This window comes from Taudactylus pleione, unplaced genomic scaffold (assembly GCF_031769625.1).
Source record: "Taudactylus pleione unplaced genomic scaffold, aTauple2 ptg000711l, whole genome shotgun sequence".
Lineage (NCBI taxonomy): Eukaryota > Metazoa > Chordata > Amphibia > Anura > Myobatrachidae > Taudactylus > Taudactylus pleione.
Genome location: NW_028285113.1, coordinates 13,046,965 through 13,071,807, shown reverse-complemented (window position 1 = coordinate 13,071,807; position 24,843 = coordinate 13,046,965). Strand labels below are relative to the sequence as shown.

At 45.2% G+C, this 24,843-nt stretch overlaps 1 protein-coding gene across 3 annotated transcripts in view; it reads left to right on the top strand.

Annotated features, from left to right (window-relative positions):
• Positions 1 to 1,744: 1,744 nt before the first annotated feature.
• The window catches only part of CUNH11orf65 (chromosome unknown C11orf65 homolog), a 42,647-nt gene continuing 19,548 nt past the window's right edge, over positions 1,745 to 24,843 (top strand). Inside the window, exons 1-6 of one of the 3 annotated variants that reach the window (XM_088456685.1) lie at positions 1,745 to 1,831; positions 2,097 to 2,182; positions 2,729 to 2,847; positions 9,669 to 9,786; positions 15,119 to 15,211; positions 16,518 to 16,571. In XM_088456685.1, the coding sequence (XP_088312811.1) occupies positions 9,682 to 9,786; positions 15,119 to 15,211; positions 16,518 to 16,571 (252 nt within the window). In that variant the 5' untranslated portion in view covers positions 1,745 to 1,831; positions 2,097 to 2,182; positions 2,729 to 2,847; positions 9,669 to 9,681. The other 2 variants (XM_088456686.1, XM_088456684.1) reach the window with 2 other exon arrangements.

The following is a 24,843-nucleotide window of genomic DNA, read 5'->3' as shown; positions in this document are numbered from 1 at the left end:
AGCGGCTGTGCTCAATGTCATGAACGACATTGAGCACAGCCTGCCGGGGACAACACTACACGATATCGCTTAGGGAGCATATCGTGTACTGTGTACCCACCATAAAGCTGCATACACACACAACGATTTTGTTACCAACGATTTTATGAACGATTTTCTGTCAGATTGTCTGTCAGATTTTTTAAAGTGTAATGAACAATTTTCTTGAGCTACAAATGTTTTTTGCATATTCCTTTAATGAAAATTGTTCAGTTGGTCAGTCTGACTGAACTACAAACGTGAAAGCGCATGAACGATAATCGTTCATCATTTTAACTTAGAAAGGGAACGATTTTTTCAATGATTGAACGATAAACAATATTGTTAACAATAATCGTTAAAAAAATCATTGTGTGTGTATGCACCTTAAGTTTTGATACACCTCACCAGTGGACTTTCGGAAATAGGGGCAGCGCCAGTAAAGTTTTAACTTTTTTAAATGAATGTTATAATTCCTTCCTTTAAAACTGTTCAAGCAACGCAACTGTAATAAGGGGCCCAAGTTGGGTCACTGCCATTATTTAGTAACCGCCACACGTGGAGTTATAATTACATTTTTTCCACAGTGAAATTCAACTTAATTAACGATACCATTCAGGGGCCAGCCAAGAAGAAATAATGCTATTTTTCAATCCTGTTCAATATATGTTCTTAAAATTGGATTAGTTATTAAAGAATGCTTCAAATGGCAAATGTCAGCCAGGAGCACTAATTACTTTACATCTTCTGTTGCATTATTCAATATAATGTTATTCGGCATAAGGTAATTCCCAAATTAAATGCTACAGCTGTCTTAAAAATGTATTAAAAACAACCAACATACAGGGACCATTTATCATTATATATTTGCAGCATATTCCCCCAAATCACCTTGTTTTTTTGGGTATACCCACAAAAATTAAGTTTTACATCAATGTATGTGGGTGGGTCCGCAATATATGTGGTTCCTCCATTTTCTACATAGGTTTCTATGGGGGTTTCATAGCTGTCAGATTTACCAAGCTTATTGGCTACACTACTTACGTATCTTCACCAGTCAGTGACGATACGTAAGTAGCGTAAACATGAGGAAATACCATTCGGCCCCTTACGGGCACAGTGGCTCGCTTCAGTCGCCACAAGGATATATTCCCCCTCCATGACCACTTGGATGGTAGGGAATGACGTTGGACACTGGCTGATCTTTACCCTACTTACGTATCTTCACTGACTAGTGAAGATACGTAAGTAGCGTAACCAGCGCCTCCAGCAGGGGGCCGCACAGATATGGAAGTACCTTTTTTTTTAACACCAGGGTCACCAGTGCACACTTACAACACCACTAACGAGGATTAAGATGTTGCACAACCATATAAATCACTACACAAACAAGTTAGCTTAATATGTAGATATTGCAGTAATGCAGTTACAAATAAGGATATTCTCTCTCCCAAGCGTTTACATTGTGCAATCACTGCTCTAGCGCCGCTTACAGGAGGATTGAAATGAATCCCTGATTGCAATTTATCCTTTTACCGGTAGGGACACCATGGAGCAAACACATCCTGCAACATAAGCCGCCGCGGCCATCATTGTTTTGGGCGCCGGTTCCCTACTATTACCTATAGGGCTGATTCCAACTCATTAGTAATACATTATTACAGATCCAAACAGCGATACATATAGAAGCTGCATTGACATTGCTAGCTAAGATATGACATGAGGGCTACTGTACAGGAGGGGAGCAAACCTTCTTGATGTCACATCCGGGAGTTCTGTTGCTATATCAACGAGAAGCTACTTTATCACACAGGTTCATGCTCAGAGTATATCTTCCTCTAGGCTGATACATAAGTATCTTATATATTTCTATGGTGTCAGATGGGAGCAAGAGGTTATTTCCTGCTTATATGACTGCTAGAGAATCTCCCTGCAATGTGTACACTAGAGGGGTAGGAATAGTGCATGCAGCTGGCATATAACTCAGGAGACAGATGACAGGAGATGGGTTATGTAGATTTGTCTTTGCAATGGAATCATTGGTTTTTACCAACTTCCCAAATGGAATTTTCTTACAGTGTGTTGTCTGCCGACACCATCAGTATAAAGTCTGCTATAGTGCCCTGATTCATTTACCTTACCGACTGAAGCCACAACAATACAGGTAAGGCTTAGGGGTACATTTACTAAAGTGAGAGTTTTTAGAAGTGAGTTTTAGAAGAGACGTTGCCCATAGCAACCAATCAGATTCTAGCTATTATCTTCTAGAAGGTGTTAGTTAAATGTTAAGTAGAATCTGATTGGTTGCTATGGGCAACATCTCTTCTAAAACTCACTTCTAAAAACTCTCACTTTAGTAAATGTACCCCCTTACTGTTTACTAGCCAGTCACAGATTTGTTGATTGTTCTTTTTTTTATGTGCTGTTAACACATTTTCCCCTTTAAAATTGAATTTCTAAACTATTTAGAGCACACTGCAAGGAAATAAAACAATGTAGCTGTTTGCTCAAGATGACATTCACTGTTTATAATAATACAATATTAGCGCACATCCAAATCTAAGGGTGGATACACATTAGGAAATATATAGGACGATATGTCGTTTTGAGGCAAATTAAAACAATATTTCATCCATATTGCTGTGTGTACTGTTGAGTATTATATAATATATTTAACACATTTTTCCCCCCGCACCCCTTATATATTTAGGGCCGTATTCAATTAGAAGTGAAAAGCTGTTTTCCGCTAAAAAAGTATCGCCGATCGGGGCTTTTCGCGTGGTCGGAACTTATCTCCAAATTAAATTCCAGACGGTTTTCGCCTACACGGTAAGTCACTGCGATGTAATAGGCGAAAAAGATTTGCCTCTGAATAGCAGGAGAAAAGAAGTGCAACATTTTGATTTTGGGGTGCAAACGTGGGATAACCACTCAGAACCCTTGGGACAGCCCCCCAAAGGACAGATGTGTCAAAAAATCCCGTGAAAAAACAGAAGAACTCCCCCAAAAAAGTACTTTCATTTTGGGAGTGAAAAAAAGTAGACTTCTTGGGGTGCTGTAAGGAGGGGCCAAGTGTTTTTGGGATTGCAGGTGCATGTATGAGGGTGGTTTTTCATGTTTTTTTTAAAGTTAACTTTTGAGACATAAAAATATGCTAGCACCCATTTTCAAGTACCCCAAATTTGACAGGACTACTTAATGCCATTCTTCACCACTTGTGCAAAGACGCTAATAAGAAGCTATTGAAACAGCTTACGTACCCCAAACAGTTTTATTAGGGCTTTTCGGACACATCTACAGTGATCCCCAATATTAGTGCTTCTTTTTGGGGTGTTCACGCTGATTTCCGCCGCTTGCTGTGTTTGCGTGGTTTGTAATTGGATAAGGCGAATAGCGAGGACGTGCACGATAAATTTCCGCATCCAAAAAACGCGATGTCGGCGAAAAGTCGGGCAGGCAAAACTTTTCCGCGAGTGCAAAACTAATTGAATACCACCCTTAATTAGTTTCTCCCCCCTCACCTTACATAATATATTTAATTACTAGTAATATATTTAATATCTTCGCTGATGGGTGGTCTGGGTTCTGCTCAGTCCTCCTGGGCCCCAGCAGCTGGCATTCCTACTTGTTAGGCAGCTGAGCTCCAGCCTACTCCTTGTTGTCTATTTGGGGTCCCCCAGTGGTGTGGCGCTGTTATCATCACCGGAGGAGGGAGGCCAGCAGGGACAGACAGGTGCGGGCAGCCACTCAAGTGGTTCTAATGAAGGGCGTCCGGCATCTGTAGGCAGCCGGATGGGTAGAGAAGCTGGGCTGAAGCCTCCTCGCTACTGCCCTGCTTCTGCACTTTTGCAGATGCTCCAAAGAGGCTAAACGCTGCCCGAACGGCACCAAGTTTATGAATCGGCCCGGGGGGTGAGAGACGGGCCGTTGCAGCATGGCAAGCCACTGAAGGGAGCATGAGGCCTGGCCCAGAGTGTGCGGGCCCGGGACTCCAGTCCTAGATGGACCAACCACGCTGACGACAATGTGCGGGTGAATCATACTTGTCTACTCTCCCTGAAATAGTAAGCTGGGTGCAATCCTGCAAATTGTCTTAAATGTCATTGGTATAGCGGCACTACAATATCAAAGGCTTGGTGCGTACGTGCTGTTTTCACCCTTGGGCCGTACATGGGGCCCACAATTGTCTAGTTATAGCTGTACAAGTATCTGAGCAAAACTAATTGTACTTTGCAGCCAAATATTTTACAGCTAATTAAGGGAACTACTCCACGTGGCCAGAGGGGTAAAATAATAACGTAGAGATTACTTTGTCTTCATTTTCTTCTAATAGATCCATTACAAGAGTGAGGCCCCTCGGTCTATCCTCCCATTTACTGAATCTAGGAGCCGTATTGTGTCTGAGAAAGGGTGCCATAAAATGGACTTTATTATGTTCTATCATACCTTCCACCAGTTCCATGCAATTTATCACACATCCTTGGGCATGTCTCCTATAATGAAGACCACACACGCACTGTAAAGCAACACACATGCATTTTAATGGAACACACATGTCCAGTAAATCAGCTCACTTCCTTGGGTGCAAATCACCCATAATAATGTCATCACACATTCTTGGACAGAGAGTAACTCATGTAGTCACTGTGCTGGAGAGTGGCGGCCATTTTGCTGTAGCACACATTCTCCTTACCAGTTTTTACTTCATGGTGGACGAAGAGTGGTGACATTACCACTGTGTTGTACCCATCTGGTCCAACCTCAGGCAGATGGTTAGATACAGTGGCGGGATTACATGATTCATTCTGCCTTGCATTTTGTGACTAATTTAGTATGGGTAGGTGATCAGGACCTTTTTATGTTCTGTGTTTTATGTTGAATGTATTTTTTATACCCCCTATTACAACAAATAAAAAAAGTTTTCTTCTTTAGGGTCCATAGGGCTCCACAGGGAGACATTGGGGTGTAGGTGGGACCTGGAGGACTGGACACCAACAGCAAAGCTTTTCAATCCCAGGATGCTCTAGTCCTTCCCTCTATCACCCGCCCACAGCCTGAGGGCACTTCAGTTTCATTGGTGTCCGGCAAGGAGCTGGACCACCATTATAACGGGTCTGCCTTATACAGCCCAAGTTTTTATTCTTTTGATTTCATTAAATTTTTATTTCTACCAGAAGGGTCAGCAGCATTAGACTGTCCTCTGGACGTCTGTGCTGCAACCCCATCACCTCTGTGCGGTGCTGTACCACCAAGCCTGCGCTAGGTACTCCCGGCGGGGATCCGAGGGGACAAGCTAACAGGGTTCCCGGACCCCCAGACTGCAGTCTGGAATCCAGGGGACAGGTAAGGTGGAACCCCGTTCACAGGGACCCACGTATTAGTGCAGTCTTGCCTCCTACTCCACTAGACCACCGGGGCTTTAACATACTAGCGCAGATTCATATTAGTAAGGCCATTATTAAGGCCAGGGGACCCGGTGATTAACGTCAGCCAGGGGATAAGGCGCTTTCCCTGCAGCCCATCCTCCAGGGTAAGAGAAGTGGTCTCCCACGGATACACCCTCTCCTTCCTGAGGCGACCCCCCAACAGTTCTTTTGCACAGGACCTCCATCGGACTCAACAAGGCCCTGCTGCTCCACAAAGCCATTCAGTCCTTACTGAATTCAGGAGTAATAATTCGGGTCCCCTCCTCACAACGGGGCAAGGGCTATTTTTCTACCCTTTTCTTAGTTCAGAAGCCCAATGGGTCTCATCGGCCTATCCTCAATCTCTCTGAACAAGTTTATCAGGGTGCCCAAGTTTCAAATGGAAACTCTCCGTTCTATTATCCTAGCTATAGAGCCTGGAGATTTTATGGTATCCCTGGACATTCAGGAAGCTTACCTACATGTACCTATAGCACCTTCTCATCAACAATATCTCCGGTTTGCTATACTACAGCAACATTACCAATTTCAGGCTCTGCCATTTGGCCTCTCAATGTCCCCTCGGGTCTTTAAAAGATCATGGAAGTTATTACGGCCTATCTCTTTTGCCATTGGCAGACTCCCCAGAGACTCTTCAACGCCATCTGCAAGTAACCATTACCTTTCTTCAAATGCACAGTTGGCTGATCAACTGGAAAAAGTGTTCCCTGACACCCTCTCAAAGGATGGTACATTTGGGAGCCCTCCTGGACTCTCGAGTTCAGAGAATCTTCCTGACGGCAGACAAGATTTCAGCACTACAGTACAGACTACGCACACTGCTTCACAATCGCAGAGTGTCGATTCACTCTGCAATGCAGGGCTTGGGATCAATGGTGTCCAACTTCAACATGGTGGCGTTCGCCCAACTTTACTCCAGGTCCCTGCAACACCTGATCCTCTCCAGGTGGAACAGGCTACCCCATCTGCTCAAATCCCAGACGATGAGCCTTCCCCCAGAGGTTCACCTGTCCCTAGCCTGGTGGCTACAGACTCCCCATTTGAACCAGGGTCGTCCCTTTTGGATCCCGGACTGGGCTCTCCTCACCATGGACGCAAGACTCCGAGGGTGGGGCGCAGTAACCGGCTAACACTCCTTCCTGGGCCGATGGTCCCCAGTCAAGGCAATGTTGCCAATCAATATCCTGGAACTTCGAGCCATCCACAGAGCTGTCACTCTGGTTCAGAATATTCTGAAAAATAGGCCAGTACAAGTACAGTCCGACAACGCCATGGCTGTGGCATACCTCAATCATCAAGGGGGCACTCGAAGTCAATCGGCAATGACAGAAGTGTCCCACATTCTCACATGGGCTGAACGCAGTCTCCCAGCCATCTCCGCAGTGTTCATCCCGGGGATTCTCAATTGGGAAGCGGATATCCTCATCCGTCACGACATGCATGCAGAAGAATGGTCTCTACACCCAGAAGTCTTTCAGCTTCTAGTGGACAAATGGGGTCTTCCAGAAGTGGATCTCATGGCCTCAAGACACAACAACAAACTTCCAATTTATGGAGCAGGAACAAAGGACCCCGATGCGGCTTTTATAGATGCCTTGTCGGTGACATGGACCTTCCAGTTGGCATATCTCTTCCCTCCAATATCCCTGCTTCCTCGAGTGCTTCAGAAATTCATGACAGGAGGGAGGCACAGTCCTGTTAATAGCTCTGACTTGGCCCAGACATCATTGGTACTCTGATCTTCTAAGACGTTCCTCTTCAACTTCCTCTACGAGTAGACCTGTCTTTAACGGCTTGGCTCTTGAGACATCCCTCCTAATAGTTAAGGGATTCTCTAGCTCTGTGGTCCAGACCATGCTCAGAGCACGTAAAACGACCTCAGCCAGGATTTACCACAGAATTTGGCATTCATATTTCCAATGGTATGCTCCATGAAACTATGACCCGCAGGTCTTTAGAGTTTCTCGAATTCTTGCCTTTCTTTAGTCTGGACTGGATCTAAGCCTCCGCCTAGCATCTCTCAAAGTGCAAGTTTCTGCTTTGTCTATCTGGTTTCAGCGTAAGATTGCTTCTATACTGGATGTTCACACTTTCATGCAAGGTGTTCTATGGATACAACCTCTCTTTGTCCCTCCTGTGGCTCCATAGGATTTGTCAGTGGTGCTCAAAGCACTTCAGGAACCTCCATTTGAACTTCTGGAATCAGATATCAAATGGCTCACTGTGAAGACTGTTTCTTCTGGCTATAGCATCTGCCCATAGGGTATCGGATTTAGGGGTGCTTTCATGCCGCTCCCCCTTTTTTGATATTTCATCAGGATGGGGCTGTTCTTCGAACACGCCCAGGCTTACTTTCCAAGGTGGTTTCTCGCTTCCACCTGAATGCAGAAATTGTGGTTATGGCCTTTAATTCACCAGACCTCTCGGCAGGTGAGGCATCTTTGGATGTGGTCCGTGCTCTAAAGATCTACGTGGACCGTACTACTTCTATCAGGAAAATAGAATCCCTCTTTGTCCTATATGGATTCCACAAGAAGGGATGGCCAGCTAACAGACTCTGGCCAGATGGATTCGCATTACTATCTCACAGGCTTAAAAGCAGACGGCCTTCCTGTGCTGACTACAGTCTCTGCTCATTCTACTCACTCTGTGGGTCCCTCGTAGGCAGCCTGGTGTGGCGCCTCAGCTAAACAGCTATGCAAGGCGGCCACCTGGTCTTCTGTCCACACCTTTGTTAGGTTTTATGCCTTTGATACATTTGCCTCTCAGGATGCTTTTTTTCGGGTGTAGGGCACTCCTATCGGCGCAAGAGCGTTCCCTCCTTCGAAACACTGCTTTGGGACATCCCCAATGTCTCCCTGTGGAGCCCTATGGACCCTGAAGAAGAAAATGAGAGTTATGGTAAAACTTACCTTTGATAACTCTCTTTCTTCAAAGTCCATAGGGTCCATAGGGAACCCACTCTGACACACCTGGTTTCTATGGGTTTATTCTCTTGGTCACTTGTTTCCTTCTCTGTGTGAGAGTGTGATTCTGCAGTGTACCAGTCTTCCTTCTCTCCTGTCCTGCTCCTGCCTTGGGCTTGTTAACAGAACTGAAATGCACTCAGGCTGTGGGCGGGGTACAGAAGGAAGGACCGGAGCATCCTGGGATTGAAAAGCTTTGCTGTTGGTGTCCGGTCTTCCGGGTTCCACCTACACCCCAATGTCTCCCTGTGGACCCTATGGACTTCGACGAAAGAGAGTTAACAAAGGTAAGATTTACCATAACTCTCATTTTTCCTTAAACATTAAACAAAAACTCTAATAATAATATTTGCATACTGTTAAGTGGTTCTATTTATTTCAGTGTTCATAGTCAAACTAAGTACAGGGAAAACATTTTTTGCAACAAGGTTAATAGATTAGTGTAATAGATTTCCATCTAGTGAGGACTAATACATCTAAATTAATAAATGAACATGGCAAATACACAAAAATGAGGTTCATCCTCCCAAGGATTTTATTGCCTAGTACACATCCTTTTACAAGTTTTACTAAATATATTGCTTGTACTTTCTAGCTGTTCTCTATGCTTCATATCTATGATTGTATATAATCTGACAGTGCTTCATGTCTTCTCTGCCCTGTGGATACGTCACAACTCTGTGTCACTGTCCTTATTGGGTAGTGTTCCATCCCCAGAGCAGCTTTGTGTCACAGCCCTGGACACTGACGCTAAACATCTGTGTGATAAATAAAAAGCAAAGGAGGAAGCGATGAAGAATTCCTTATTTCATAGAAGCCACAGAAGTTCATGTGCAAAACAGTAATGACAAACACATAGAATAAGAGACACATAGGGGTATATTTACTCAAGTGCAGCTTTTTAGAAATGGAGATGTTGCCCATAGTAACCAAATATACCCCATAGTAACCAGTAATGGTATTAGGCATTTATAATGTCCTCACTAATGAATCAGTATGTTCAGCTCTGCAGTGATTCTGTTAATGTTGAACAATGGCACATGTCAATCTCTGTGGCAGTGCCAGCAGCCTAAAGGCCCCCATTTAGACAGGTTCTGTGTCTATTTACATGTCTGGCACCTGGTATACTTTCATTTATATTGCTAAAAATCCAATAACCATACCATGCTCGCCCAAACACCAGTTATTGGGATCAACTGCATAGAAATCACAGAGTTATTATATAAATAATTCAGCTCTATCATGTCTCCTTCTGCAGAGCTGTACATAGAATGATGGAAGAAGTCAGTGACTCTGCGACAAGGTGCCCAGATGTGTACAGCGTGGATCAGGACAGGGCAGCACGAGTCATCCAGCAGGCTTTCCGCAGGCTTCTAGTAAGTGCTAAGCATGGCACAATGAGCTCAGCAATCCGTTGTCACCTTGTCATGGCAACTGTGTGATTGAAATCACTACAAGAGGATCTAATAAAAATAATAATAATAATAATAATAATAATAATAATACAAGGACAAATTATTTTACAAGGTTTTGCAGTTCTGGATTACCATTGTTGGGCGAGCCTAGTTACTTATACACACAGATAATATATACAGTATGTCACAGAGATAATGTTATAACCATGTATATTGGTGCCCATGGCAATTGGGATTCACAGATACTGTGAGCTATATATATATATATATATATATATATATATATATATATATATATAATGAGTTGATGCTGCCTTAGGCCTGCCTTCCATAGTCAAGAGGACTTCTCATAATTCTAATACTGTAAAGCTGGGTACACACTGACAGATATATCGCCTGTTCCATCTGTAGAGTATCGGTGGATGTGTGCACCCGATATGTCTGTGAACAATGTCGTTCAGACATATCTGATCGGCTCTGCAGCACAGCAGATAAGGTTACATTTGCCGACCTCTTGATATGTCTGCAGCAGAAGTCATTGAATATGTCACCAGTGGGAGGTCATATTCAAATAGCTCTGCTGTCAGATATATCGTCGGAACAATTGGCAAGTGTACATGCACTAGCCAATCGTTAGATCGGTTGGTGGGTCGGCCAGGTGTGTACCCAGCCTTAGACACGTTAATTTATGTAAGCTAACTCCAATAATGATAGATAATGCAAAAAAAGCGTGCTACCAATGTGACATTACCAGCACCTGACCAGTACTGCTTGCTACAACTTTTTGGATTTAGCAGTACTGCTTGCTACCACTTTTTGAATTTAGCAACACAGGGCCTGATTTAGAGATGTACGCTGTTAGCATCGTTGTTGCATCTTTGAACAACACCAGGGGATTTACCACCCTGCAAATACCAGATCCCTACCACAGCACCATCTTTGTCCCATACACTTCAATACACAATCCTGGCTACGGAGCAACTCAACATGTGGGATGCTAGAAGGTGACAATTGGCCACACTTCTCTACAGACTCAAACTGAGGGGGTGATAACCATCGTTGGCCAGCTGAATAGGCCTCAGGTTACTCAGGCTGGCCGGCTTGTAAGGCCAGGAAACTGTGTCCGTGGATGCAGCCCCTGGCATTGCCACTCCCGGAATACGGGTCGTCCCCGGCCCCACACTGCCCCTTAAATGCCCTAGAAGACAGATCCAAATGGGCAGATGGAGATAGCAGAGAGAGATCACAAGGCAGATCCAAACTGATAGATGGAGGCTTGCAGAGCAATGGCAGATCGAAACAGGCAGATGGAAGTTTTGCAGAGCTAGTTCATCAGGCAGCTTGAGTCAGTACATAGCACAGACAGAAGGTAGGACAGCTACAAGGGTAAATCACCTAGCACTGACTCCTAGGTGAAGTCTCACAATAAGTGCTTAGGTGGCGTGACTTATTCACTATAGTGCTAATTAATAACCCCTGTGCAGATCGTTTAACCAGATACCGGAAACCAGAAATCCCCCTCAATCTGCTTTCAGCACTCCAGAACCTATGAGAGTCAATTACTGAGCCCATCTACTAAAAGTGAGAGGCACGAGTCCTAAACACTTGCTTAGAATGCGCAATGTAAATTGCTGACTGTGACACACCCAGTGTAGACTAGGAGACCCCTCACTACGGGCCTGATTCAGAGGTGCACATAATGTTGATGCAGCATGTAAACTGCTGACGTGTTCAGTCTGCGCATGCGTCCTGGTCGTACTGCGCATGCGTTCCGATGGTTACCACCAAGAGCCACAGAACAAATTTGTTGCATGTCGTGGTCAGCGACTGGTTCTTAAGACGCAGTTGCACAGGCGCCATGTTCAGCCGCATAATCTGCTCCTCCATGGGAATGGTGCAATGTTCGATGATGCTACTGATGTATCCGATGGTGTGTCTTACTATGCACAGTGGCGGATTGGCGCAGATGCTGGTGGATGTCTCTCTATGAACACCATTGGCTGTGGCATTAGCATAGTGATGCTGCCGCGGCTACATTAGCGTGCGCCTTTGATCTGGCCCCATTTATAGTACACTCAGTCTGACAAGTTCCTTCATATGTAGTGTAGATACAGGACCTCATTCAGACCTGGTCGCAAGCTCTGAGCACTCGCAACCGGGTCGATGTTTAGGTCCTGCGCACGCGCAGCGGCCGCACTGCGCGTGCGCAAGCCCCGGAGCAAGAGAGAAATTCTCTTGCTCCGGAGCTCACTACAAAAGGGGCGGCTGTCGATGTTGATCGACAGCTCGACCCGTTTTGTAGGCGTGGCGGGGGGGTGGTTTCACAAACGGAGGTGTTCCTTAAGGAACGCCTGCGTTCTGTGGGCGGCCGCACTGACATCAGCAGTGATGTCAGTGGGGAGCTTCCTGCTCAATCAGAGCAGGAAGCTCCCTGGGGCTTGCGGTTGCTGAGACCCAACCTTAGGGTCTTGTCGCAAGCCCCGATGGTCGCGATGGTCTTGACCATTGTCGCGATCAACCTGGTCGCGATGGTCTTGACCATTGCGGCCATCAACCTGGTCAGTCGCTAAAGCTGTGGGTGGTAACCCACAGCTTAGCTAGCGACCAGGAGGTCGCACTTGAAAAGTGGAGCGGCCGCCCTCATTCAGAGCGAGCGCTCGCTTCTTGCGACCGCCCCTGAATGAGGGCCACAGTCCCTATGGGGGATCTCTAGAACTAAACAATTTAACTTTCCCTATGTGAATTATGACACCCTGGGCAAAGATTCAGTATACACCCTCACCTCCAGTCAGGATGTGGGCATGACCATAACAGCGAGGGGCGTCATGGCCACACTTAACAATAAAAATGTTAGACTCCTGCCCTGGTATATGGATATTGCACATACAGAGAGTCCTATTAGCCAAGCCATAATATACCATATGGCAGCTCAGGACAGATTACTAAAGGGCTACAGTCAGAAAATGATCATATAAACCAATATAACATTTATCAGAAATAACACCTGTGTTTACACACTGCTCAGACCTGCCCTTAGAAAAGACAGTAGGTCATATGTAATACACTAGCACATATACATATTATTCTATTCATGGCCTGTACGCTTTTCAACGTGTATATCCCTTATGTGTGATAAACAATGTAATAACCATCACATGCTGTACATGGTAGTCTATTGTCAGGACTACAAAATAAGATGTGATACAGTAGCTCAGGATAACAAACTAAGGGGCATATTTATTAAGCCTCCAAATGGGATCAATGCTATAAAACCGCCACCATTTTTCAGCATCAGGGCTATTTAACAAGGGGGTAATGCTGTATATATCGGAGATATGTGCTCCGTTCCCTCTATAAAGGAGATTTCTATGGGGGCGTTAGAATAGCTAATATATATATATTTTTTTGCGCATGTGCAGTTTCAGCCAGGTCAGACCACCGCTTCGCTGGGACGAGATCCTATCGGAGCCAATGTCCCCGCATGAACAATTCAATATACAGTATACCCCCAATAAATAATATATTAAATGTAGCGATGAGAAATTATAATTATCAGGGCTAAAATTCAGTCCTTAAAAAATATGCCCCTAACTGAGTAACGTTCTGTGCTTTCCGCCGAGTCTCATCGCTATCAGATTACATAGTTACACCAGTGTTATACACTGCTTAATGCAGCCCATCAGAATGACTTTACAATGAAAGGGCAATCATTACAAGATATACATAATAATCTATAAACTGCTATGTATGCAAACCAATCTATCAAATATCACATACACAATGTCCCATTAGCGGAGTTAAAAAATACAATGTGACAGCTCAGGACGGCAGATTAAATGCAACACAATCAGCACTAGGCACAATCAGCACAGGCACAATCAGCACTAGACACAATCAGCACTAGGCACAATCAGCACTAGGCACAATCAGCACTAGGCACAATCAGCACTAGACACAATCAGCACTAGGCACAATCAGCACAGGCACAATCAGCACTAGGCACAATCAGCACTAGGCACAATCAGCACAGGCACAATCAGCACTAGGCACAATCAGCACTAGGCACAATCAGCACTAGGCACAATCAGCACTAGGCACAATCAGCACTAGACACAATCAGCACTAGGCACAATCAGCACTAGGCACAATCAGCACTAGGCACAACACTGAGAACCAATAGAATTCTGACAACTCTCATCCCTATGAGACTGTACAAAACAAAACCTACATCCTGCCTATTGAAAAGACAAAATAACAGTAAAATGTGGGTAGCACAATGGTTAGCATTGCTGTCTTACCGTGCTGGGGCCATGGGTTTGACTCTAACTAGGGTACTGTTATAATTTTTGATTGATATGATGACACAAAGTGTCTGCAGGGACAACCACCTACTATCTTGGTGGTGCTTCTATTTTCTCTTAATATTCCGGGATTAAATAAATAGTAATATGATGGATGATATATGCACATCTCACAACATTTATCTAGACCAGGAGTGGTGAACATTTTTTCTGCCGAGGGCCATTTTGATATATAAAACATTATTTGCGGGCCTAGTGCAGACCACGCCCCCCCCTCATGTGACGTCACGTGGGGCAGGGCCACAATCACCGGTAATTACAGCAATGCCTGTAGCATCTTTAGGATGCTTTGGGGAGCTGTAAGGACAGTGGTGTGACCGTCTGAAGCGTCCTAAGGAGGCTCCACGTGGCACTGCTGCATAGATTCTGGCTGCAAGATCCCATTCTAGGCACTCTGCTAGCCAGATGAGGCTAGCAGAAAAAGCACAGAGGGCCAGACCAAATGATTACGCGGGCCTTATACGGCCCCCGGCCTGAGGTTCCCCATCCCTGATCTAGACAAAAGTGGAACAAAGTAAGCCCACCTGCAAATCACACCCCCATGCCCTGCCACACCCACTTTCTGGTGAAACCACATCGACTTCCTCTGTAATCTCTACCCTTTCCAAAGTTTACAAATTGGGTCAGTAAGTATGTATGGGAGGAATGCTTTTTATATGTAGCCTTACATGTTTTTGTTATTTCATAAAGTAAGCTTCTGGTTCGCAACTTGGTGTGCGGTAACCCATAGCAACCAATCCACTTTTATAGCTGTTAATATAATTAGATCAATAAAACCTCATTAGTTACTATAGGTTATGAGTTAGTTTCACTGTTTTAGTAAATAAGCCCATATGTGACCCACTGACATACCAAATACCTTGTGTTTGTAGAATAGGAGTATAACATATTTTAGAATCTAACTTTAATATCTTTATTCCTTCCTTAATCAGGACATGAATGTTTTTAAATATTTTCGAAATCTCATCAATTTTAAATGCCAAGGGGACCCAAGGATTTTGCTTAAATGCATTAACCCCAGAGAGGTGAGTATAGTACATAGCTGCCGGCAATTGTTACTCCGCAGGGAGAGTACCAGGTTTGTCTGTAGATGTTTATCCCGGCAAATGTCTCACACCTGCTGCCTTAAACCCAGCTCAGGCCTATGTGGTTAGTCCCCAAATCCAGAATTGCCTTTGCTCAGATAGGCCAAGTAAACATTTATTGTATCACGCAGTTGTGATTATTCCTGCACAGTCCACCATAGGAGAACACTAATTAATAAACTATTACAGTGGGGGTTAATTCAGTAAGAAAGTTAGTAGAAAGTTTCAAGTAAGAGAGAAAATTTTTGTTTACTACTGCACATCCTCAGTAGTATATCTATTCTGTGACCTCTGGGGAGCCAGCGTTGTGACTACTCACACATACATGATGATAATTCTGGCATTAGGTTACATATCAGCTTCCAGGAAAACCAGCTGTTTACATTTAAGCAGTGTCCTTACAACAAAGGGTCACTAAAATGCAGGAACACGGTGTGTGGGCTGCGTGTTTCCAGCTACACTTCTACTAAAGATGGGAGTAACACTGACAAGTAAACATGTTGTCTCAGATACCTGCCAATACATGACTTTCTAGGTCTTTTTTGGGTACGGTACTAACTGAAGGTCACAAGTACATTTGCATATAGTGTATATAAATGCATAGTGCATCATGTACTCATAAATGTAGTTATTATTTATTACCAGTTATTTATATAGAGCACACATTCTGCAGCGATTTACAGAGTTCTATGGAAACTTGAAAAAAATTAAAATGAATGCACTGTGAATGTATATACACTGTATCTAGTGTTTCCCAAACTCGGTCTTAAAGGAACGCATACAGTCCAGGTTTTAAGGATATCCATGGTTAAGCACAGGTGCCTTAATTAGTACCTCAGTCAGTTTGCTTATACCATCTGTGCACAGGCATGGATATCCTTTAAAACCTGGACTGTTAGGGTGATTTCACGAGGGAGTTTGTGAAATCCGGCATATGCAAATATACATTTTTAAAATAAAGATACTATCCAAAGGTTGTAAGTACATCCACCATAATCAGACTCCAGTGTATATGTAATAATGTACCCTATTATACACAGAGAGTGTTTCACCTAATACAATATGGTTATGGAAGCTATGACTCTCCAGGCGTTGCAGAACACAAGCCTGGCAGAGCCTGCAGCTCTGTAGCACCATGACAGCTGGAAAGATAAGGATTTCCTGCACCTGTGTTAAACTAGGGTGATCTCAGAATGTATATACTCTACATAATAATAATAACATCTCCTATGTGTGTGTTTGGCAGGCAGAACACATTGATGCAGCAGCTGGCGTACATGTTCGGTTCAGACTAGGAGGAGTACGTATAATCTGTAACAATGCACTTTATCATGACTGTAGTTCTGTCTTATATCTGCTATAATGTCTCTCTGATCTTGGTTTTCTTGGTCTAGACTAATATTATAAGAACCTTGGCCTTTTGCTTCAAGTTGGTACAAAAACTACTGAACCGATTTTCATGAAAACTACATCAATTTGTAGTGGAAACGCCTAGAAATAACCTGCACTTTATTTAATCTCGATCCGCTTATTTAAAACTGAGCAATAACAGAAACAAAATGTATTGACATCATCAATGCAAGTGATAGGTGCAGCTGGTACGGGGTGGGGGGAGAGGTGCTTTGTGCCCGCAGTCACTGGAATAGGATAGGTTACATAGCAGTCTGTGCACAGGGCACACAGTGACAGTGGTGTGAGTGGTGGGTGAATAGGAGAGGTTACATAGCAGTCTGTGCACAGGGCACACAGTGACATTGGTGTGAGTGGTGGGTGAATAGGATAGGCTACATAGCAGTCTGTGCACAGGGCACACAATGACATTGGTGTGAGTGGTAGGTGAATAGGATAGGCTACATAGCAGTCTGTGCACAGGGCACACAGTGACATTGGTGTGAGTGGTAGGTAAATAGAATAGGCTACATAGCAGTCTATGCACAGGGCACACAGTGACATTGGTGTGAGTGGTGGGAGAATAAGAGGCTACATAGCAGTCTGTGCACAGGACACACAGTGACATTGGTGTGAGAGGTGGGTGAATAGGATAGGCTACATAGCAGTCTGTGCACAGGGCACACAGTGACATTGGTGTGATTGGTGGGTGAATAGGATAGGCTACATAGCAGTCTGTGCACAGGGCACACAATGACATTGGTGTGAGTGGTAGGTGAATAGGATAGGCTACATAGCAGTCTGTGCACAGGGCACACAGTGACAGTGGTGTGAGTGGTAGGTGAATAGGATAGGTTACATAGCAGTCTGTGCACAGGGCACACAGTGACATTGGTGTGAGTGGTAGGTGAATAGGATAGGCTACATAGCAGTCTGTGCACAGGGCACACAGTGACATTGGTGTGAGTGGTGTGTGAATAGGATAGGCTACATAGCAGTCTGTGCACAGGGCACACAGTGACATTGGTGTGAGAGGTGGGTGAATAAGAGGCTACATAGCAGTCTGTGCACAGGGCACACAGTGACATTGGTGTGAGAGGTGGGTGAATAGGATAAGCTACATAGCAGTCTGTGCACAGGGCATACAGTGACATAGGTGTGAGTGGTGTGTGAATAGGATAGGCTACATAGCAGTCTGTGCACAGGGCACACAGTGACATAGGTGTGAGTGGTGGGAGAATAAGAGGCTACATAGCAGTCTGTGCACAGGACACACAGTGACATTGGTGTGAGAGGTGGGTGAATAGGATAAGCTACATAGCAGTCTGTGCACAGGGCACACAGTGACATAGGTGTGAGTGGTGGGAGAATAAGAGGCTACATAGCAGTCTGTGCACAGGACACACAGTGACATAGGTGTGATTGGTGGGTGAATAGGATAGGCTACATAGCAGTCTGTGAACAGGGCACACAATGACATTGGTGTGAGTGGTAGGTGAATAGGATAGGCTACATAGCAGTCTGTGCACAGGGCACACAGTGACAGTGGTGTGAGTGGTAGGTGAATAGGATAGGTTACATAGCAGTCTGTGCACAGGGCACACAGTGACATTGGTGTGAGTGGTAGGTGAATAGGACAGGCTACATAGCAGTCTGTGCACAGAGCACACAGTGACATTGGTGTGAGTGGTGGGTGAATAGGATAGGCTACATAGCAGTCTGTGCACAGGGCACTCAGTGACATTGGTGTGAGTGGTAGGTGAATAGGATAGGCTACATAGCAGTCTGTGCACAGGGCACACAGTGACATAGGTGTGAGTGGTGGGTGAATAGGATAGGCTACATAGCAGTCTGTGCACAGGGCACACAGTGACATTGGTGTGAGTGGTGTGTGAATAGGATAGGCTACATAGCAGTCTGTGCACAGGGCACACAGTGACATTGGTGTGAGTGGTGTATGAATAGGATAGGCTACATAGCAGTCTATGCACAAGGCACACAGTGACATTGGTGTGAGTGGTGGGAGAATAAGGCTACATAGCAGTCTGTGCACAGGGCACACAGTGACATTGGTGTGAGAGGTGGGTGAATAGGATAGGCTACATAGCAGTCTGTGCACAGGGCACACAGTGACATAGGTGTGAGTGGTGGGTGAATAGGATAGGCTACATAGCAGTCTGTGCACAGGGCACACAGTGACATTAGTGTGAGTGGTGGGTGAATAGGATAGGCTACATAGCAGTCTGTGCACAGGGCACACAGTGACATTGGTGTGAGTGGTGGGTGAATAGGATAGGCTACATAGCAGTCTGTGCACAGGACACACAGTGACATTGGTGTGGGTGAATAGAATAGGCTACATAGCAGTCTGTGCACAGGGCACACAGTGACATTGGTGTGAGTGGTGTGTGAATAGGATAGGTTACATAGCAGCCTGTGCACAGGGCACAGAGTGACATTGGTGTGAGTGGTGGGTGAACAGTATAGGCTACATAGCATTCTGTGCACAGGGCACACAGTGACATTGGTGTGAGTGGTGGGTGAATAGGATAGGCTACATAGCAGTCTGTGCACAGGACACACAGTGACATTGGTGTGGGTGAATAGAATAGGCTACATAGCAGTCTGTGCACAGGGCACACAGTGACATAGGTGTGAGTGGTGGGTGAATAGGATAGGCTACATAGCAGTCTGTGCACAGGGCACACACTGACATTGGTGTGAGTGGTGTGTGAATAGGATAGGCTACATAGCAGTCTGTGCACATTGGTGTGAGTGGTGGGTGAATAGGATAGGCTACATAGCAGTCTGTGCACATTGGTGGGAGTGGTGGGTGAAGGCGCTGCTGCCACCAGTCTGTATAGCGCTGCTGGTCACATTGACCACTCTCCCGCGACAGGGCCCCTATGCAAAGCAATACAATTAGAACACCTGAAATAAAAACAAATGTTGGCAGTAGTGATTTCCTTGTGGGCGATGCTTCGGGCAACAGCTAGTTCTACTAATAAATCTATATGAGGAACAATTGTCGCCATTTGAGCATATCGGCTCTGGCATGTCTGACATGACTTATTGTACTTCTAGCTCCTGTCTGTAATAATTTACCTCTATGACTGCAGTTTATTCCTGCTCTTATCTTTCTATCCGTTTTCCATCAGTTCATCAATGTGGCCGAGTCCAAAGAGCAACAGTACAAACGCCATAGTGTGGTTATATGGTGCTGTGTAACATCTAGATAAGATATCTCGTCCTGTGTGCTTGTATCTCGGTATACCACATACAGTATATATACAGTATATGATAGTACATGACTGACATGTGAGTGATGTATGTGATGATTTCAGTTAATGGACAGACCACAATGCCCCTCTCCCATGTAATTATCTCTAGTCCTTGTATCTCCTGATTTGCCGTTATCACAAGTAACTCTACATATTGAGGAGTTGACAAGGTTACGTGTATGTACTGAGTCGCAGCAGTGCCAACCAGCCGTGCCCAGGGCTCTCTAAAATATACAGTGACACCTCGAGAGCCAATGTCATAATGTCACTAATGGCTTCAGCACTAGTCTGTGCAGCACAGAGCAGAATTCCACAGGGGACCAGAAAAATTGCAACCCCACTCCAGACGAAAACACTAGGGTCATCCCTGCTGGTGGTGTTGGGTTAATAAAGAGTTAAATATATATATATATATATATATATTTATCTTTTTTTGCAGGTGCACTACTGCTCCCAGCAACCCAAATAGCTTTGCACTGCGTGGGTATGTTGATATCCATGGCTAGTTAATTGCACTGGCGCAGTTACCACTGTTTTGGGGAGGGGTGCGTTGTTTTTCTAACATTTGTTTTATTTACACACACAAAAGTCCATGCTGAAGATCATTACTATTTACATTTGTTTATATAGCGCCTGCATACTCCTATGGGCTTTACAATTGGGAACAAAGTAATAACTTGAGACAAGGTAATGACAGACAGACAGAGAGGTGAGAGGGCCCTGCTCGCAAGCTTACAATCTATAGGGAGATAGGAATTTTATACATGAGGTTTGGTGCCACATATTGTCATCAGCATTGGAGCTTACGCCACAGGCCCAGCACCCACAACAGATACTATAGGCGCCTGACAGGTGTCTACCTCTAATTAGAATCGATAACGTACTTGCCCTACGCTTCCCTTCCCTCCTTCGTGCGTAAAGGGGGTGCAAGTCAGGGGCAAATAGTTAGTACAAAGACCCGCATGTTATTCTTGTGCTGTATTCTGTGAGTCCAGATCACCGTATCAGGTTAGTATAACCAAGCACAAACATAGATAGATTTTTTTTACCTTATTTAAGAAATAAAAATAAATAAATTGCTAATTGTACCCGTTTCCCCAGAACTGGAACAGGTCAGCAGAGACCAATGCCACCATTATGTAATCCCCCACTGTAGTCATAGAACAGGCCCCAGAAAGAGTTCTCAGATAAATGACTCTCCCGTTCTCCTTTACCTGCTCAGACGGCATAGACTGGCCCTAGCATAGCATGCAACGTTCCAGCTCTGAGAAAGGAGAATTACTGGTGAGTGTGATGGAAGTACTCAGTGTTCCCATCAGCTCTGCATGGCGGCGGACACCAATGGGATCTACCAAGGCAGCCCCAGACACAATATCCAGAGGTATCTGTTGCTTAGTCTGCAATCTGGTGTAGGCTCGTGTTTCTTAAACCTGGTCCTTATGGATCCCTAACAGTGCATGTTTTCCAGATCCTCTAACTGGAGCAGAGGTATGTTAATTGTCTAACGCAATAGATCTACAGGTGGTACTCATTATTCCTGAGGATACCTTGAAAACATGCACTGTTAGGGTTCCCTGAGCACTGAGTTTGAGAAACACTGATTTAGGCTAACGAATAAGTAACAGTATGGACAATGACAGAAGGTTAAAGTGCTGGTGTACCCTGGCACCAATCTGCATACTGGTGGCACAATTGTGTGCTCTACATTATTACCCTTTTTACATTGTAACCCTGCGGTCACGCGTAGCAAGAGGAGTCCAGTGTTTTTAGTATTTGGCCGGATATCTCTGGGTGTGGCGGCCTGAACTTGTCTCAGACCCCCTCTAGAGGACCAGAGGAGTAGGAAGAGTAGCAGAATTTGGAATGTATAAAACAGGTTACTTTATGTGTGGATTTACCATGCCTGTCAGCCCAGGTGCCATTAGTGTACAGTGGGCCTGATTCAGCACGGATCGCAACTGTGTAATCGCACACAATGAAGCTGCGAAAATGTCTGCCACTGCGCAGCCAGCATAGAGACGCCCACTGCTGCTTTCTTACATCCGTAATACCTCACAGTCCTGTGTATACATCTGTAACATCAGCCACAGCACAGCCAGCATAGAGACACCCACTACTGCTATCTCACATCCGTAATACCTCACAGTCCTGTGTATACATCTGTAACATCAGCACAGCTCAGCCAGCATAGAGACACCCACTACTGCTTTCTCACATCAGTAATACCTCACAGTCCTGTGTATACATCTGTAACATCAGCACAGCTCAGCCAGCATAGAGACACCCACTACTGCTTTCTCACATCAGTAATACCTCACAGTCCTGTGTATACATCTGTAACATCAGCCACAGCACAGCCAGCATAGAGACGCCCACTACTGCTATCTCACATCCGTAATACCTCGCAGTCCTGTGTATACATCTGTAACATCAGCCACTGCGCAGCCAGCATAGAGACGCCCACTGCTGCTTTCTCACATCCGTAATACCTCACAGCCCTGTGTATACATCTGTAACATCAGCCACAGCACAGCCAGCATAGAGACGCCCACTACTGCTATCTCACATCCGTAATACCTCGCAGTCCTGTGTATACATCTGTAACATCAGCCACAGCTCAGCCAGCATAGAGACACCCACTGCTGATTTCTTACATCTGTAATACCTCACAGTCCTGTGTATACATCTGTAACATCAGCCACAGCACAGCCAGCATAGAGACACCCACTGCTGCTTTCTTACATCCGTAATACCTCACAGTCCTGTGTATACATCTGTAACATCAGCCACAGCTCAGCCAGCATAGAGACGCCCACTACTGCTATCTCACATCGTAATACCTCGCAGTCCTGTGTATACATCTGTAACATCAGCCACAGCACAGCCAGCATAGAGACACCCACTACTGCTATCTCACATCTGTAATACCTCACAGTCCTGTGTATACATCTGTAACATCAGCCACAGCTCAGCCAGCATAGAGACGCCCACTGCTGCTTCTCACATCCGTAATACCTCACAGCCCTGTGTATACATCTGTAACATCAGCCACAGCTCAGCCAGCATAGAGACACCCACTACTGCTATCTCACATCCGTAATACCTCACAGTCCTGTGTATACATCTGTAACATCAGCCACAGCTCAGCCAGCATAGAGACACCCACTGCTGCTTTCTCACATCCGTAATACCTCACAGTCCTGTGTATACATCTGTAACATCAGCCACAGCTCAGCCAGCATAGAGACGCCCACTGCTGCTTTCTCACATCCGTAATACCTTGCAGTCCTGTGTATACATCTGTAACATCAGCCACAGCACAGCCAGCATAGAGACGCCCACTACTGCTATCTCACATCCGTAATACCTCACAGTCCTGTGTATACATCTGTAACATCAGCCACAGCTCAGCCAGCATAGAGACGCCCACTGCTGCTTTCTCACATCCGTAATACCTCACAGTCCTGTGTATACATCTGTAACATCAGCCACAGCTCAGCCAGCATAGAGACGCCCACTACTGCTATCTCACATCCGTAATACCTCACAGTCCTGTGCATACATCTGTAACATCAGCCACAGCACAACCAGCATAGAGAGACGCCCACTGCTGCTTTCTTACATCCGTAATACCTCACAGTCCTGTGTATACATCTGTAACATCAGCCACAGCTCAGCCAGCATAGAGACACCAACTACTGCTTTCTCACATCAGTAATACCTCACAGTCCTGTGTATACATCTGTAACATCAGCCACAGCTCAGCCAGCATAGAGACGCCCACTACTGCTATCTCACATCCGTAATACCTGGCAGTCCTGTGTATACATCTGTAACATCAGCCACAGCTCAGCCAGCATAGAGACGCCCACCGCTGCTTTCTCACATCCATAATACCTCACAGTCCTGTGTATACATCTGTAACATCAGCCACAGCTCAGCCAGCATAGAGACACCCACTGCTGCTTTCTCACATCCGTAATACCTCGGTAACATCGGCCCCTCACACACAATTACTGCAGCTCTGACCTGTCTCAGAAACTGCAAGTCTCATCGCACACAGTGAGTACATAAGCTGCGTAGGCAATCGCAGTGGATAATTTATGCACACCCATTCAACAGCGTTCAAATGGACAAGCACGTCTGCATTTCGGCAACCACTCTCCCATCATCACAGCCCAAATGCTCACGGCCTGTCACTCATGCTGCGATGGATTCCTGTCTGCATTCGTAATCGCAGTGCGATCGCCGAGCACGTGCAGTGCGGTGCATATGCAGTACCCAACAATCGGCCGACCTGCGTACGCGGTTGCAATTGCGATCCATGCTGAATCAGGCCCTGTGTCAGACGTCACTCTGTTGTGGTTTGCTGGTCACTTCTTGTCTGGCAATCATAGCAAAGCTCGTCATACAGTACATATTCATATGTGTCCCACAGAATAGCTAAGAAACATTACACGTTTAAAAAATCTATGCTTTTCCTCCCATATGCTGAGTGGATAAATGTAAGGATGCCTACTTAGGCCTTCTCTTCCCTCCCCATTCTGCCTTTCTATTCATAATGAGTGCAAGGGGTAAATTTACTAAGATGGAAGTTCTATTTAAGAAGTGATGTTGCCCATAGCAACCAATCAGATTCTACCTATCATTTATCTAGCACATTCTGGAAGATAATACCTGGAATCTGATTGGTTGCTATGGGCAACATCACTTCTTAATAGAACTCCCATCTTAGTAAATGTACCCCCAAGTGTCAGATGTAAGGCGATCGGTATATATGTGTGTAAGTAGTTACCTTCGTTTCTGCACATGAACTGTACAGAAAAACTATTATTACGGCCAATTCGGGCATCAGCCTCATAGTGTTACCTCAGATGGGGTGGTTTTCCCTTGAGAGACTCC